Genomic DNA, 19,254 nt, shown 5'->3' on the forward strand with positions numbered 1-19,254 from the left:
TGAATGAATGAATGAAAGTCACTCAGTCATGTCCAGCTCTTTGCAACCCCATGGACTATACAGTCCATGGAATTCTCCAGGCCAAAAGACTGGAGTGGGTTGCCATGCCCTCCTCCAAGGGATCTTCCCAACTCAGGGATCGAACCCAGATCTCCCGCATTGCAGGCAGATTCTTTACCAGCTGAGCCACTAGAGGAAGAATACTGGAGTGGGTAGCCTATCCCTTCTCCAGCGGATCTTTCCGACCCAGGAATCGATCTGGGGTCTCTTGCATTTCAAGAGGATTCTTTACCAGCTGAGCTATCATTGGATCCATCTTTTCTGTGCTAAAACACACATTTTAATGCATTCTGAACAATTATCGCGCCTTTTAAAAACATACTTGTGGGCTTCCTTGGTGGCTCAGTGGTAACAAGTCCACCTGCCCATGCAGGAGACATGGGTTCAATCCCTGGTCCGAGAAGATCCCACCTGCCACAGAGCAGCTACGTCTGTGTGCCAGAGCCCGGGCACCGCAGCTCCTGAGACCACGAGCCCCCCAGTCAGAGCAGCCACTGCAGTGAGAAGCTCGGGCACCACAACTAGAGAGTAGCCCTCATTCTCCATCACCAAAGACAAGCCCACATAGCAACACAGACCCACACAGCCAGAAATAAACAAACTCATTCAAATAAACAAAAATGCACTTGGGACTTCCCTGCTGGTCCAGGGGCTAAGACTGCCCTTCCAACGCAGGGGTCCGGGTTCCATCCTGGGTCAGAGAACGAGATCCCACGTGCCATAACTAAAGACTCTGCATGCCACAACTGGGACCCAGCACAGCCAAATAAACAAATAAAATATTAGAAAAATAAAAACATACTATACCAACCGGAATTCAATTAGACGGTAATGGCTTAGGGCATTATATACTATGATATGAAGAAATAACACACTTTCCCCATTTCCTACTTGCCCTCCTTCCACACACAAATTATCAATATATACACAAGCACACACGGACAGACATAAAATCTGAGGAAACCGTAAGTTACATTTCCAGGATGGCGGTGCAAAGCCGCAGTTCCAAGCATTACTGATTTGCAACGGAAGGCTGGTCTCACTCTTGCCCTTCCCTGTCTCTACCACAACCCCACATGGCCTCCAATGCACAGAAGAGAATGGCGCCCGGTGGCATTAAAGACCACACTGCCAGGCTACAGAGGCGGGCTCAGTGCTTCGGCGCGCTCTCTGCTCGCTCTCCATCATCCACCTGCTTCTTCTGTACAAAGGACACGGTGCTAACAGTCGCAGGCACTGGTTTAAGTCCACCTGTCCTCAACATGGTTCTCTAATGCCCTTTCCTTTTTGCTTCTCCCTACTCTGCTTTCTGTTATATTCTTCTCCTGGACGCCATCCTGAAAACCTCACTTTCTCTAGGTACTTCTAAGCAAGAAGACCCCTTTTTCTTCTTTAGGCTGCCCATTATTCCACAGCCATCATGTATAATACTTCATCTCTTCTAGGTCACATATTTCATTTAAAGGTATTTAAGAGGCTATTCGAAGATGACAACTACTAAGCTGACCTAGGTCTTTCAGCTTTAGCCAGAAAATTAGAAATTATGCCACAAAATAAGAAATCATGCTTCACGGCTGTCCTTTTTTCTCAATCTATGCATAATAATCACCATATTGATTCTTCGACCTGCCTAAACTAACTTTTTCTCATTCACCACAGAGTTACTGTGCTAAACACTAAGTTAGGTGCTGGGGACACAATGATAAAGTCAAATACTGTGGCCCCTGAATATAAAGCTTCAGCAATGTAATCTGGTTACACAGTTTACCAAACACATTCCAGCTACTGAGGACCCCTGAAGAGTCACATACATCTGTCACATCTAGCTGTCAAATTAAGAGCATTCTTTCAAGTCTTTTCAAGTACTTCTCTACATGACAGACAAAATCCAAACAAAGTTCTTTCTAGAGTATTCAGATGTTCCTTCACCCTTCACTAGGGCACAGCCCTCTTTCAGGAGAGAAATTACATAGGAAGTAGTAAGAAATGAAGAAACCCTTTAGGAAACAATTCATGGCATAAGAGATACTGTGGTCACATCACCCTTGTGTTCAACAAAATCCTACAGCATTCAAACCACATTCCAAGGACGTCTAACATTTTAAAAGGGCATATCTAATGCAAGTTATAGGAAGAGTTTTAAGAGGAGACCCTCAGCCTTCTATGAAACTGCTATTTCCTATTCCATCCATTATCCTAGTATACAAAGTAAAAAACAGTTATATCATAAACAAACATTAAAAAGTTTCCACTTTAGATATTTAACTTAGTTTGGGAAAGGATACTTATTCAAAATTTTTCTAGAGTAAGAACCAAGATGTTATAAAACTTTGTACGAGAGAAAACAGTCAAGAATAATTCTTAAACTTGGAGCCATTTTGTAAAATTATAAATTCCTTATCCTGGAGGAATTGATTTCTTTGTGTTGTCTTTATCGCCAATTACAACCCACATACCTGTGTGGCTACGGATGTGAACTCTCAGTGTACCACTGCTGGCAAATTTCTGGCCACAATATGGACAGATTTTCTCCTTTTCTCCTGTATGCGTCTAAACAGAAAGAAATAAAAAGGGTTGAGGATAAATGTAAAGAATTAGGTAAAAATGATTAAGTGCCTCTGACAACAGTAAATCCTTTTTTCCCAGGATTACGTTTCTTTAAAATGATTTAATATCACAATGAGATTTTAAACAATTTATCATGGGTATTCCCACTGGTTCAAAAAAACCTCTTAGAATCATGCATTAGTGTAAATTTGAAAATAATTCTGCAGTTTACATTTTAAGCCTTTCAGAGCCCCCATCTAAAAATGATTAAGTTATACAAAACTAGTATATGCTAGCAAAACCACATAATCTAAATGGGGCTACAGCTGCCCTTGACTGTGCCAAGAAACACTTCTTTAGAAGCATTTTTCCACATTCTTCGTGTGCACTTAATGCTTGAAGACAGAATTAATCTCAATAAAGTACTCTGTTACTTGCATCATGTTTGTTCGACTGAATTGATTGTACTACAAAGCAAAGAAAAAGAATAAATCTGATTTCATCTTGAAAATCAGCAAGTGTTAAATGAACAGCCAATCTCAAAGATCACTGTTGCCTTAAACATATCTTTTATCTGAGCATAAAACTACCACACAAGAAAAGGTGAATGAGTATCATCAAAAGCCAGTTTTGATAAAATGTGAGAGTTCAAAGAAAGAAAAAAAAGAGTGACCTTTCCCAAAAGAAGATGCAGATGGAATGTTTAAAACTTGTCTCACGATCTCATCAGGTGACCAGTGTTTCTACCAATATCAAAATAAGTCATTTCAATAAATGAGGGGTCAGAGCTACTCTTCAAGTTTCATTTTTTTTTTCAAACTTAGGAGAAGGGAAAAGAAGGGAGGAGAAGGCAATCACTTCAGATACCTGTACATTCTCTCAAATCATTTTTAGATTTTTTTATTTCAGTGATAACCCAAATGTTAATAAAAGCATATCATGGATCATCTGGGTTACCATCACAATTAGAAAACAGAATTTCCAGGACCTGTGTCTGGAAGCATTTGCTTTTATGCAAATTATTAGAAGTATCATTATTTGAATTGCCATTGAGGTTGCGAAGAGTCAGACGTGACTTAGCAACTAAACAGTAACAACAAGAAAATATAAAAAGAACAGGAAAAGTTTTTAAAAAATGATGTGTTCCCAGAAGGGAAAGACAGGCTGGCTGGAATACAGAAAAAGGGATGGAGCATTTATGTCATAACTTGATAAACCTGAAGAATCACAAACCTAGCCAAACATTCTCATCTTCCATATTAAAATGACTATTGTTGCTATTGTTGAGTTACTAAGTTGTATCCAACTCTTTTGTGAAACCATGGACTGTAGCCTGCCAGACTTCTACTTCCACGGAATTTTCCAGGCAAGAATACTGGAGTGGGGCGCCATTTCCTCCTCCAGGGGATCTTCCAGACCCAGGGATCAAACCTGCATCTCCTGCATTGGCAGGTGGATTCTTTACCACTGAGCCACCAGGGAAGCCCCAAATTGATTGTTAATCTTAATATAATCAGTTTCATAAACTTACTGGTTGATATTTACTTTATAAATTCTCATTTTTGAATTATGATCTGTATTTGGATATAATATTTGTAATTTGTAAAAGAGTTATAAATGAAATATCTTCATCAACTTCAGTGTCCTTTAGGTTTTCTCCATTGAAAAAGATTTGTATTATTCGCAAGTTTGAGGAATACAGTCTAATCGACAGCCATAATAGCCAATAATACTGTCTACAACAGAGGGCTCCTTGATTCCGCATTTGGCAGGCACTTAACTTTCCATTTTCCCTACAAGTTCTTGTACAAAACAGGTATACATTCTTTACACCTCAGCGAGAACTGTTACTCCCATGGTCCGCATTATGGTTCAGTTTAAAGAAATGGTATAGCATTTTAACATATAACAGACCTGTGTTCTTCTTAGTCCCTGACAGAAGGGGCAAAATATGGCCATTCTTTCTGATTAATGTAACACTGTTTAGAAATTTTATACAGCTATAAAATGTAGTTATTTCAACACTGGATTATTCCAAACAGGCAACTACCAAGTAATTTGTAATATCTTTATAAAATCCACAGGATCTCTCTTGCTGTTACATAAGTATTTCATTGTTCCCTTACTTATAACTCAGTTACGTGTACTTCACTGGTATAAGTTTCAAATTAAAGGCCATTAAGGCAATAGTAATGAAAAGAATTAAAATGTTCCTTTCAGCTTAATTCAAAAATATGTATTATTAGGTGCAGAATTTGATTGGATGGTATTAAAAGATACTGAAAGTATAACACTAAAAATCTTAAATATGGATAAGAAAGCATGGAAACAAATCTATATGAGAACAATATTTGGGTAAATACAGGAGTCGAAAATGAACAATGCACTAGTAAATACATTCTATGACAATCTGTTATTGCAGACAAACAAACTATATCTTTCTTGAAAACTCACTACATTTTCTCATTGATTAAAACACAACAAAAGGTTAATAAATTTATGAAAAAGTAATCCAATCAATGGAAGTTAAAACATTATTCTTTTCAGAGTTTTGAAAAGAGAAGACTATCATTATTACTGAGCATTAAAGATGCAATAAAAGAAAGTTACTCAGTTCAGTCCTTTTGAAACAGCTGTATTAAGGATAGGTACCAAAATAAGCATTATAATGACAGAAGTCACTTCAAAACTTCATTCAGCAGGGCACACTGAGCAACAGAAAGCCAGCACACGTCACAGTCATTTCTAAAGTCAACACTAAGACCTTCAGCTTCATTAACCATAGTATGAATTTTGCTATTTTAAAAATACACTTAAAATGCATTTAATCAACAAGTAGAGTTGATCTGCTGGAGGTAATTAGGATAACACAACTATAATAATCTCCAAATCACCATCAGTCTGAACATCATTTTATTAGCATTGAACAAATACTTATCACGTCCCTGTTCTGTACCAGGAACTTCCCTAGGTCCTAGCGATGCAAGACGTAGAAGGACCACTCCAATCCCAGAAGAGCTCAGTCTAATAATCTGTCAATAAGTACCTGAGCTAGTTTTCAAAACTAAAGCTATTAAAAGTCTTACTCAATAGCTTTAAAAAAGAAACCTACATTCATCAAAAAATGTATAGAAGTGAATAAACTCTCATTCACTGAGCAGTCTGTGTAACTGTCAGCATAGCTTGGGACTGCACAGCACCATACCTAAATCTAGGTTTGCTTTCAAACATATTCTCTTCTGATGAAATGAAGAAAACAGACACACGCTCAAGAGTTTGTATCAATCATGGGTTCCTTATTTGTCGTTCTGAGTAAATGTGTTGATAGATTAAAATTGATTATCATATAATTAACACATACACCTGTACAGTTAAAATACATAATCCTTTCAAAGCCACAGAAGGTTTCTACTTACTTTCTTATGACTTCTAAGCACTGAAGGTGTAACAAATGCCTTATTACACAGCTCACATCTGTACTTCTTGTGTCTTTCGTGGACCACCTGGACATGAACATTCAAGGTGTCCTTTCTTTTAAAGGTAGCATCACAGTGATGACACTTGAATGTCCTCTCACCTTAGAAATGAAAAATCAAATTACAGAACCAGATGCAACAACAGGGTGCTGTTAACACCCCTTCACGTCTACCGGATTTAGTGTTGTTTTCTCCAAAACCGGAGCTTTACAGCTCTAACAATTCATCGTAATCATAAAAGGTCATTCCTCCAACAACTTTTTCAGTTCCAATATTTGCTATCCCCTGTGTCAATTAGGTGGGGGGCAGGGGGGAATCCTTTAACCTTTAACTGGATTCTCAGTGCCTTTAAGTGGAAGATGTAGGGACTAAATCCGCTAATTTTCTAAAGATTGTAAGAACTTCAATGGCAGTATTTCTAGGGAAGGGGCTTGAGTGTGAGGGGCACAGACACTTATGTTCAGCAGTGAGCTGCCTTGCGGGCCCTCCTGAAGTTCCCTCCCATCACCACTCTCCCTCTGGGCGTCAGAGGCAGGGAAGAGCTGGCTCTCGGACAGGAAGCTGGTGTGAAGTCCCCGAAGGAGGAGGTCAGAGTGGGTCCTACACCTCGGGACAGGAGCGGGCTGCATCTCCCCTTTCTCCCTCAGCCCACTAACACTGTCCTTGGTTCACTGCGATAAGGCTGGGGAAGGGCTTCCACGTCCAGGTGCTCATCTGGGGGCTACATCTCAGAGAGGCACCTGCATGGAGGCAGGGATACCAGAGAGGCAACCACCTTTTCCTAACCGGAGCCCTGGGTGCCTGGGAGGGTTCTCACCTTCGCATTAAACAGCCTCCCCTTGCAGGCAAGTACTCCCAAAGCTATGTTTAGGGAGATGGCAGGACTTAAACTTTCATATCAAGCTATGTCTAAAGTCTATTTTAAATACATTTTAATTGATCCATGTGCCCAATTAGAAGATAATGATCTCTCCCAAAAAGTCAGAAAACATATGTAACCTGTATAAAGACAGATTAGTGTTTGCATATATTCTCCCTTTTTAGAGACCTATTATAATAGCCCAAATTCACAAATTATATCCATTATAAGACAAAATATGCTGGTAAATTTCTTTACCTAAATATGCTGCTGCTGCTGCTGCTAAGTCGCTTCAGTCGTGTCCGACTCTGTGCGACCCCATAGACGGCAGCCCACCAGGCTCCCCCGTCCCTGGGATTCTCCAGGCAAGAATACTGGAGTGGGTTGCCATTTCCTTCTCCAATGCATGAAGATGAAAAGTGAAAGTGAAGTCGCTCAGTCATGTCCGACTCTGAGTGACCCCATGGACTGCAGCCTACAGGGCTCCTCCATCCATGGGATTTTCCAGGCAAGAGTACTGGAGTGGGGTGCCATCGCCTTCTCCGACCTAAATATGAGATTACCTCAATTTCAACCAAGATCCTTTACCTTCCACTCCATTTTAACTAGCGTATATTTAGAAATTTGAAGACCCCATCATCTCTTCACATCAATTTAAGGGAGGACAAAAAGAAAGAAAATAAAAAGGAAAAAGCAAATAACTTTCCCTTCATCTTTTCAAACAGAAGTTTGGCTCTTGAAAGTCTCAAAGCCTTTAAGGAAGCTGTTGAGTTGTTGAATTTGATACCTGAAATAGTCACACCAAACTGTACATGAGCTGTGCAGACTTCGAGAGGTGTGTTTGTATCTTGCCTTTCTGCATTTTTGTTGCAGGGTGTTACTACTGTCATCTCGTTTCTCTTCATTTATCTTTTGTCATTTAAAATTTTATTTGTATAAAATGTATAACCAGTGAGAGTGAAAGGACAACTGACATAAGACTCTAAAAGTTAACGATACCAAATCTATTCAGGCACTGGATAAAAATACTCCAAGATTGCTCTTATGAAAGTATTTCCCTTAAAGCATTAAGTGAATCAAAATATTGGTTCCTGTACAAAAATCTCATCAAGCTATACCAAGGTAGTGCATACCTTTTTGTTTTCATATTTTAATTCCTGATTTTTTAAAGTTTATCAGAACTTTGAAATCCTCATGTGAGATTTTTTCTGATTTTTTTATTTTATCAGATTTCTTTACCTAAAATTTATCAGGAATTTTCCCTATCTTAAAACCAAGAAGCAAGCTAGCAACCTGCCTTTTGGTCTTCAGTGTATTAGGAAATAACAATAATTTCCAAAATAATTATGACAATTTATTCTTCATATTTGGAGCCACAATGCGGATGTAAGTTTCTAAAACAAATCTCATATTTTGAAGTTAAATGGGCTGTACCTTTTATATTGGATAAGACAAGATCTAGTCTTTTGTCCTCTCTATTTTAGCCATTTTTGGTTTTCCCTCTCTTTCAGCTCACTAGCCTTAAAGTGATGTTTACCTTAAAGGACACCTTTGCTCACCCATTACCCAAGGTGACCTTCCTGGAGCCTCTGATTGATGCGTTGACCAGAAGATCAGCATCATGTGAAATACAGAATGCACAAGCACCGTCTACACTCAGTCACTTCATCTCAGTCTCAAGAGGGTGAGAACCAAAAAGCTGACATCAAAAATATCTGCTTCAAGTAAAGGCTTCTTGCTGCTACAAAAAATTTCATCCATCAAAAAAAATTTCCTGAGCATCAGACCAAGATCAGCCATGGAAGTCTTAACAATATAAATGAGATTCCCTTGTCCGAATCCCTATTCTAAAATCCCTTCAGCTCATAACAGGTTTTCTCTTAATCAAATGACAGTGAAATGAGATGGAAATTTCTGCTGTTAATGACAAAATTTATTTCTTAAATGAATAGCTGTTCCTTATAAGGAAAATGGAAAGTGGTGCTGACAACTTCTCCAGAGCTGTAAGGTGACTACAGAACGACATGAAATCACAGCACTGTCTTTTCCACAGGAAAAGATGCAGTCCATCACAACTGTTACCGCTCCATAAATATAGAAACTTCAGGATCTTCTTATTTTACATTTTAGATACTTTGACTTGACCAGAGAAAATTTCTTCCAAGATAATATCTTATCTGTACAATAATATGTCAACATTGATTGTTTTGCTTTCCTCAGAAATATTAAAAATTTAATCAGCATTAGAAATTACATGTTAGGGGATGTTCTACTGATTAAACAACTCAAATTAAAAGCAAGACATGTAAGTATTAGTTATGTTATACCATTTTTATTTAACTTTATATATAGCAAAGGAGATACACATCTCTGGTTACTTTAACATCTGAACACAACTCACTATAAAAGTTCATTTTGCAATTACATTTTCTTTAAAGTGTGGTATTCTAAAATCAGCTCTCAGTATAACTGCTAGACACACTTTCACGGTATATATGTAAATAACGTAATTCTCACTTCCTCTCAAAAAAATGCCCTTGCCAAAAGAAATAAGAAATCAGAGCAGACTAAATGACGCTTGAATGCTACACCTGCTCCCCCAATATGCTGCGCAACCCTGAGTGTATCACTGTGCTTCTCTGAGCCTCAATTTTCTCAACTTCCCTCAAATTAAGAGCTTAAATTAGACATTTACTCTGATTCTTTCCCACTGTAAAAGCCTGTGAACTAATAAAATCATGCCAGGTATCTGCATGTTTTAAAGAGTCCCTTAAGAATTACATTTAAAAGGGAACATAAATTTCTGTTTCAGAGCAAATTTCAAAGATATTTTATTGACCATGACATGTTTTTATACACAAGCTTTAAAGAGTGGGAAAAATGATATAAAATTATATGCCTCATAAAATGATTAATCTCAGCTTGCAAAAATAAAGCAAGAATAGAGGAAGAAAAGGTGAAAGGCAGTAATCCATTTATTTTTTAAGTTCAAAAGCAGATTACATAACTACTTTATAGTTCTGCTTCTGTGATGTCTACATTTTAATAGGTTACAATTCCTTTGGTCTTCATCTGCCAGGATTGTGACTTACTGTTATGTATAAGCAGGTGTCTCTGCAAAGAAAACGGAGTCCGGAAGAGAGCTTTACACTCCTCGCACTGGAATGGCCTCTCCTCCGAGTGGGTCTGCAGAAGGAAGACATCCTGAGTCAGCAGGCTCTAGAACGACCAGTCATTACAGTAACCAGAGTCTGGATTCACGATGGGAACCAGGAGAGAGAGGAAGGCAGACAACATCCTGTTTCTTCTCGGAACATTCTTCCATAAAATCAGAAACTCAAATAGGCTGTGTTCACGGGAGAAAAACAACTGTGTTTTTAACTTCTCATATTAATTAGACACTTGATAACAGTAAAAGAAATTGTTCCTATAATCTCAAAGGCTAATCTAAATACACAATGAGCTTTCTCAAGATCTGCTTTGCAGAGTGAAATGATATGTGATTTCTCTAAAGCCTAAACCTCCTTTACCACTGGACAGACTTTATGCTGGTCCAATATTTTCAACAGAAAGGAAACTGGTGTGAGGGAGGCTGTTTCCATCCTTTCCCTCAACTTCGCTAACTTCAAATAATTTTCAGTCCTAAGAGCTGCTTTTCCCCTGAATTAAATTAGAGCATTTACTCATGTTATAATTAACAGCAGGTAAAATACATTATTTTTATTGAGTCAAATGTTATGCTAAACACTTTACATGAATTTATTTCACTTAAATCTAACAGCAATTTAATAAATAAAATGCTATTATAGATGAGAAAACTAAGGTTCAGAAAGTTTCAGTAATGTGCCAAATGTCAAGCAGCATACATGTGGTAAGCACCATTAATTACATGACAGACAAAAATATATGTGTAAACAACAAACAACAGAAAACTACCTGCTAGGTAAAAAATAAAACAACGGTAAAAACAGCTTATCACCTCCCCTGTTTTCCACTACACATCAGTATTCACCCATTTGTTACAAATTCATGAAGAAAAATACATTCTACCATGGATGATGGCAAGATAACAATGCTCATAAATGCTAATATATATAAAACTGAACTATGTTCTCTTGTTAAAGTAAAGCAAACAACTGATGGGCTGTGTCATGATACTTGAGGTATAGAAATAAAGGGAATAATTTAAAGAGAAATCACTTTATTTACAGCATATCTATTTATACATTTTCTGAGTCTAATGGACATTATAATATTAAAGATATTAACATAATGTTAGTGAAAAAGGGACTGTTGTGCTTTGTTGACTATGAAAAATACACATAAAGCATGGAGGAACAAATATTTAAAACTCAGCATAAACTACAGGTGTTCAAATGTACTAGTTATAGAGATATTTAAATGAGAGGAAGGAATAAATACATCAACAAAATAGAACAAAGAGTTTCACAATACAAGATATAGGAACATTTAGTATAGGAAAATATGACATTTCAAATTTGTGTAAGAATACTGGATTGTTCTGGAGGAGGAAATGGCAAACCATTCCAGTATTCTTGCCTGGAAAACCTCATGTACAGAGGACCCTGGCAGACCACAGTCCACGGGGTTGCAGAGTCAGACATGACTTAGTGACTAAACAACTGGATTGTTCAGTAAATGGTTGTAAGGCAATTGAGACATCCAGAAAAAATTAAGTTGTGCCTCTTCCCCACCTGTTACAAGAGACAAATCCCATTTCAATTCAGATGTTTTCTCAAATCTGAAGAATAAGATACTAGAAGAAAATAGTGAACATTTAGAATTCTTTCTAAGGATGGCAGAAATCCAGGTGTTCAGATGAGAGAAAAAATTAAATTTAAAACTGCAAAGCAAAAATATTTGGGACAAAGAAAAATCTGCAACATAACCAAAAGTTTTAAATTGCTAATATAAAGGGTTACAACAAATTAAAAAGAAAACATAAAATCTCCCTCCAAAAGGGCAAAAGGACTCTCCTCCAAATAGCACTCTTCACACGTCTTTCATTATTTATTTTGTGCCAAGTCTATAACATGCACTTTACGTCAGTCTTGTTTTATATTCTGTGACACAGTTGTGCAAAGAAAAGCAAATGTCCCCGCGCTCACTGGGCTCTTATGCTAGCAGAGAGACAACAACTAACAAAAGATGAAATACCAGACACACGCTACAGAGAAAAACAGAGCATGGCAGGAGGACGGCAGAGGTCTCAGAGAACAGGGAGCTAGTTTAAGCAGTGGCCATGGGGATTCTTGCTGAGAGGATGACATGTCAGCAGTATGGAGGTGGGGGAGCTGGGCCAGGGCTCCGAGGTGCTCCAGACAGGAAACCAACGGAGGCGAGTGTGATGGGAGCTGAGAGGACAACGCACAGAAATGAGGAGATGAGGTCAGACAAATGGGAAAAGGATCCAGAGAGATAAATCATGGAGGATGGTGAGTCCCCTGCAGGAATTGTGTGTTTCACTGAGAGAGACACAAAATGTATATAGTGTATTTTGAGCAGGTAAGAGGTATGATTCACTTGGCATTTAGGATGCTAATAAGGTGGCTGAGCCGAGAAGAGGGTGCAAGGGAGACAAGGAAAAGCAGAGACACCAGAGAAGCAATAGCAATAAAGTAAGCAAGAGATGATTAAGACCTACACCAGGGTGGTAGCCACTAATCTGAAGAGAAATAGGAGGCTTCTGGATATATTATGAAAGCAAGCAGGCTTTCAGAGGGACTTGGATATGAAACATAAGACACAGAAAGAAAAAAGCAAGCATGTCTCCAAAATTGTGACCTGAGCAGTGGTAGTATGGATCAATCATTAACTAATATATGAAAGAGCAGGAAAGGAACAAGCTTGGGTAAAAGATAAGGGGCTCAATTTTGGACACCTTCAGATGACTATTAAGAGATGTCAACAGGCAGCTGAATATTTCACATCTGCATCACAATGGGTATAAAACTTGGGGATATCATATTACATACAGTATTAGTATTTCAAGCCATGAATGCAGTTAGAGAATGAAAAATTTAAAACAAAATATGACTTGTGGTCTATCAGACTGGCAAACATGAAGAAAATAGACATTATTTGGTGTTGACTAAAGGGTAAGACCAAGTAATCTCACATCTGGTAGACGGGAATGTAAATTTTATGAGTGTAGTGTGGCTCTATTTACAAAATGATAAATGTGTGTATACCTTTTGACAAATCAATTCCCTTTATAAATATATATATATGACAATTTTTGCACAACTTTTTTAAAAAGGAAAACTCATAAATGTCCATTGATAGACATAAACCTAGTTAACTAAATTCTAGTGACTGTTACATAAATACTTTTTCTTTGATATGGAAAAGCCTCCATAACATATTTTGAGTGCCAAAAGCACAATGCAAAGCATTATCTAATAGAATAATATTGATGGCACATACATACTCACAGAGAACAGGGTCTAGCAAGATGTTTTACAAAACACTTCTGAGGGTTTTCATAGTAAAGTGGACAGTGGTAATTGACAGAATTTTTGCTATCTTCTTCAGAGCTTTCTTTGATGTTCTAATTTTTCTACAATAAGTACATAATGCCAGTATAAAGAGAAGGAAACTTTGATTTTTAAAGCATCCACACTGGAAAGCAGGGTTGCTTTAATCTTCTAAAAATATGTTCCACGCCAACCCTTTCTTTCTCTTTCTCTAAATCAAGGACAAAACAACCTGTGGATATAATTTAGTTGCTTGATGATGAAAGAACTGGGGACAGCATGATGCCTTGGATCTATGTGAACCAAACCAGAGCCTCTACGGCTAGATACTGGTCTCAAGTCAACAGCATGTTTCAAGTAGTAAGCTGTCAGTGCAGAGCCTGGTGAATAAGCTCTGTTAAAAAGATCCCAGCACCCAACACCACCAAGCTGTGATGGCATAACTCATGAAAGTCTCAGCACTGTCTCACTTAAGTGAGGCCGTAGTGAATCACTATGCCTGTAAGTTGTTGATAGAAGACGTCTGTCTCCAAGAAACATTTACAATTACCAAATAAAATTATACCTTTTAAAAGGTGTCTTACCCTTCAATTTTTCATCTAACAGAGTGCCAAACTTTCCACCAACTTATTAATCACATTATCCTTGAGTTACAAAATATCCTCCTTTTAAATGCCAGGTCACTGAGAAACCACTATCTGATGATGTAACAAATGAACTACTCCATGAAGTAGTAAGATGAAATTCATCTTTTATGCCCCATGTCTGATTACTGTTGCAGATGTAGAAAGTACATAAGAAAATGTGTTGCACTATTTATAACACTTGATAAAATGTCTCAAAATGCTTCAGAAACTTTATAACATAATTTTATAAAGCAGTTGACAAATTACCACATTTCTAGCCACTCAAACCAAACATTAATTTCATGAGAGCAAATTAACATTTTTATCAGGCCCATTGATACCTTTCATTATAAGTGATATATACTGCTCCAGAATTAACAATGTTACTGGAAATGACGTTTCTTTCAGTCATGTGCAAAGCAAGAAAACTATGACAAATTTGGAGAAAACAACCAGAGATAAAATAAAACTGGAAAAATATTCCAGAGGTATATGTGTTAAAACTATTCTTTAAAAAATCTCATTACTGAAGTCTGCATATTGTAAGTATATTACTGTTCCATTGGGTCACATAACAAACCTAAGGCTACATAAAACCTATGTCATCTGGTCATTTATAAGGTCTGTGGATTAAATTTTTACTGTAAGACTTACAACTGGCTTCCTTAAAAGAACTCCTCCTCACAAAAATGAATAGAACCTAAAGAAATATCAAAGAAATGAGTTTCTTTAAGCTCAGTATAGGAAAAGGTAACTCATTTCACACAGAATAGAAGGACAGCCTCAAAGAGCCAAGCCCAGCCTTTTCATTGCTGGAAAGCCACAACTTATTATTACAAAGCCATAAGCCCAAGGCACCAACTACGGAGGTGCCCACAGTCCATGGTACATCCTTCCCTCCGGACGGCAGGGGACTGGTGCCAGGAACCGAGAGGACACCAAAGTCTGAGGATACACAGGTCCCTTAGATAAAATGGCACAGTATTTGCATACAAACTATGCACATCCTCTCATACATTTAAAATCATCTCTAGATTGCTTGTGGGCTTCTCTGGTGCCTCAGCTCGTAAAGAAGCCACCTGTAATGCAGGAGACCTGGGTTCAGTCCCTGGATCAGGAAGATCCACTGAAGAAGGAAACGGCAACCTACTCCAGTATTCTTGCCTGGAGAATCCCAAGGACGGAGAGGCCTGGCAAGCTACAGTCCACGGGGTCTCAAAAGTTGGACACAACTCAGAGACTAACCCACCACCACTAGATTATTTACAATACCTGATATCAATACAATGTAAATAGTTGCCAGTGCACAGCAAATTCAAGTTCTATTGTTTGGAAACTTTGGAATTTTATTCCCAAAGTCTTTCCATTTGCAGTTCGATTCAATCCATCAAAGTGGAACCTGCAGACACAAAGGGCCAACTACCTACCCTGAACAAGGCAAAGGGAATTTGCAAAAAGAGGAAATAATCCCAGGCTTGCAGATGAAGTCTTTCTTGGAGAGTAGCAGTTTAAGGGTCCCACTCAAGGTACTTCCCCCCTACATATTTCTTAACCAAGGCTGCCTCTAGCAAACATGGTGTTGAACATGTGACTTTTCAGGCTTGCGGGTTTGACCCTCAATTTAAAAGTTCTGCCTCTATATGGCCACTACTTACTACCACTATGCTAGCACCATACAGAACAAGTTATTCTCTCTTCCAAATGAAGCTCTTTGAATATCTGGAGACAGCAACCACGTCCTTCAGAAACTGTCCAGCTAACAGACACCTTTAGCTTTACTCAGGAAGACACAGCTTTCAGATGCATCACAGTAACTGTGAATCAGAATTTTCTGCATTAAGTAGGTGTCCTCGTGTTTATAACTCATATGTAAGAAATCACAGCAGCTATACTGGCTTCTCTGGTGGACAACTTGTTTGCTAGGAAACGTGGCTAGGTAAATTGGTAATCACGCACTGAACTTTATGTGACATCCAAAGAGAAATGAGTACAGATTCCTAAAGCAGAAACAGACACATACACAACAATGGATCAACTCCAGTCCCATCTATAAACTACCCTAAAATTTAACACCCGTCCTTCTACAGGAAATAGTTTTCTTATAGTACAAATTCCTAGGAAGTAACAGATAAAGAGAACATAGAATGACAACAGGATCCAAATATTTGGGATAGAAACTAAAACGCCTGTGTGTGTGCACGCGCATATGCACACATATATTTAAACCACTACCCAATTCTCTGTCAACATCACTAGAGGACATAGTCTCAACTGAAACCTTCATAAAAACTAAGCAAAGCTATTTTCAACATAACACAGATGCAAACTGAGTCAAAAGATCAAAGCTTGATTCTAAACTGATTATGGTTTCTAACTTTAAATATTCAATATGGGATATTAGGTTCAAAGCCTATTTTTTACTGAGAATACTGTACTTCAGCATATCTTAATTATAACATATAGTTCTCATTTGTACATTTCTCATTTTCATTGGTTCAGGTTTGTGGTATTTTCTAGTATAATACAAATTGCTATAGTAGAGAGAAGAGTATCTCTTTTGAAAAAATGTTAAAAATTTCCATTTAACTTACCTTCTAAATTTATACTACCTACTCACTAATATTTTTGCATTACTTAAAATTCATTACCTTGTGTATTGAGGGTTCACATAACTATACTGGCTGCCTTCATGCTAAATCTCCCTCCCCCGTGTCTATGAGTCACAGACTTTATTTTCAAAGTTTTTTCTTTTTTCCTCTCTGGGTGTAACCAACAATCACTAAGTCTAACCTATGGCTGCTGCTGCTAAGTCGCTTCAGTCGTGTCCGACTCTGTGTGACCCCATAGACAGCAGCCCACTAGGCTCCTCTGTCCCTGGGATTCTCTAGGCAAGAACACTGGAGCAGGTTGCCATTTCCTTCTCCAATGCATGAAAGTGAAAAGTGAAAGTGAAGTCGCTCAGTTGTGCCCAACTCTTAGCGACCCCATGGACTGCAGCCTACCAGGCTCCTCCATCCATGGGATTTTCCAGCCAGGAGTACTGGAGTGGGGTGCCATTGCTATGGCTAACCTGAGCTTTTTTTTCAATCCTCTTTTACTTAATCTTCTAATAGATCCTTTGGGCTGGAAAACAAGTCAACCCAAGCTTGGCAGAATTTCAGGTAGAACAGAAATGGAAGGGATAAAGGAAGGATCTCAAGGTTGTATGAAATTAAATCTTTTAAAACATGAAAAAATAAGAAATATACTGGTAATGGAGAATTTAACAATAACAGAGGAAAATGAACTCTTTTTACTTCCTGCTTTTTCTACCCTGAACATTTCTGAACCAAATCATTTTCAAGAGCATGTCCATCAGCAGATGAATGGATAAGAAAGCTGTGGTACATATACACAATGGAGTATTACTCAGCCATTAAAAAGAATACATTTGAATCAGTTCTAATGAGGTGGATGAAACTGGAGCCTATTATACAGAGTGAAGTAAGCCAGAAGGAAAAACACCAATACAGTATACTAACGCATATATATGGAATTTAGAAAGATGGTAACAATAACCCTGTGTACGAGACAGCAAAAGAGACACTGATGTATAGAACAGTCTTATGGACTCTGTGGGAGAGGGAGAGGGTGGGAAGATTTGGGAGAATGGCATTGAAACATGTAAAATATCATGTAAGAAACGAGTTGCCAGTCCAGGTTCGATACACGATACTGGATGCTTGGGGCTAGTGCACTGGGACGACCCAGAGGGATGGTATGGGAAAGGAGGAGGGAGGAGGGTTCAGGATGGGGAACACATGTATACCTGTGGCAGATTCATTTTGATATTTGGCAAAACTAATACAATCATGTAAAGTTTAAAAATAAAATAAAATTAAAAAAAAAAAAAAAAAAGAGTATATATGAAGAATTTCTGTCATGAGGAGCTGTTTTTTAATATACGATGTTGATTTCCAGGAAGATAAAAAGGAAGTGGTGATAAGATGTCTGCTTATTAATATTAACTTTCCCATACACCATGTAAGAGAATTTTGAAAAAGGGAAACTACAAATCAGCCTTTGTTCAAAAGATATTAAAAAACATTATAAACTGCAACTATTAAAATACTCTGATATTGCAAGGGAATACAGATTAAATGGGACAGAATGGAGTGCAAAAATAGATTTATTTATATGAGAGGCATTCATCATGATAGCTCGGTTATGAAGCAATATTTCAAACATCAGACCTAAAAGTAAAGTATTGATGGATTAAAATACCAATTAAAAAAGAAACAAAACTTTTAAACGCATTAGTGAATATTTGCATCATCTTGGAAAAGGAAAGAAGACATAAAATTCAGGAGCTATACTCAGAAGTCATAAACTCACAATCCATGTCATACTTGAATATATAAAAATGTAAAACTTCTTTATTCAAAAAATGCAAGTTGATAGATGGGGGAAAATATTACAAACAAAAACAGCAAAGTGCTAATATTAATCTTTATTGGGCTCCTAGAAATCAATGAAAAACAACCAAATAGGCCAGTAGAAAAAGGACAAAGAGTACCCACCAGCATTTCTCAGAAGAAATGGAAAACAAACATAAAAAGAATAGAATTACACCTGCTATTGCTAAAATGTGATGAAATATCACTTGTCAATTTTCAGACTGAAAAAAAGGCTGACAAAACAGACAATTGTGATGGCACAGATAAAGGGCACTTTCACCACTGCTAAGTGAAAACAGAGCTTTTTCAGAAGACAGCTAGGCAGGAGTGATCAAAATTTAAAGTAAACTTGCTATATGACCTATTCACTCCATACCTAAGATCTACCTGCATAAATACTCTTGGCAAACTTACCAAGTTTTATGTAAAAGGATGTTCACTAAAGTATCAAATAGTGATGGTCATAAAAAATGAATAGCTTTATATGAATCTACCCGAAACACTCGCCAAGTCTAATGTTAAGGCAAAGAATAAGGTCTTGAATGATACCTGTGTCATAAAATCATTTACATTTAAATATACTTTTCTCCCAGATGGGCAGCAGTGTTTTTTCCAGTTCAGTTCAGTCTCTCCACTGTGTCCGACTCTTTGCAACCCCATGGACTGCAGCACGCCAGGCTTCCCTGTCCATCACTAACTCCCCAAGCTTACTCAAACTCATGTCTGTTGACTCAGTGATGCCATCCAACCATC

At 37.8% G+C, this 19,254-nt stretch overlaps 1 protein-coding gene across 14 annotated transcripts in view; it reads right to left on the reverse strand.

Annotated features, from left to right (window-relative positions):
* The window catches only part of PRDM5 (PR/SET domain 5), a 255,315-nt gene that overhangs the window by 98,240 nt on the left and 137,821 nt on the right, over positions 1-19,254 (reverse strand). For all 14 annotated transcript variants that reach the window (XR_011464445.1, XR_011464446.1, XM_070371912.1 and 11 more), the window contains 3 exons: positions 10,035-10,128; positions 6,024-6,184; positions 2,517-2,610 (listed from right to left, as the gene is read on the reverse strand). Coding sequence is in view for 12 of the 14 variants with exons in the window: in XM_070371912.1 (XP_070228013.1) it covers positions 2,517-2,610; positions 6,024-6,184; positions 10,035-10,128 (349 nt within the window). In the remaining 2 variants the exon portion in view is untranslated. The remainder of the gene's footprint in view (positions 1-2,516; positions 2,611-6,023; positions 6,185-10,034; positions 10,129-19,254) is intronic.

This window comes from Bos mutus, chromosome 6 (assembly GCF_027580195.1).
Source record: "Bos mutus isolate GX-2022 chromosome 6, NWIPB_WYAK_1.1, whole genome shotgun sequence".
NCBI classification, from domain to species: Eukaryota; Metazoa; Chordata; class Mammalia; order Artiodactyla; family Bovidae; genus Bos; species Bos mutus.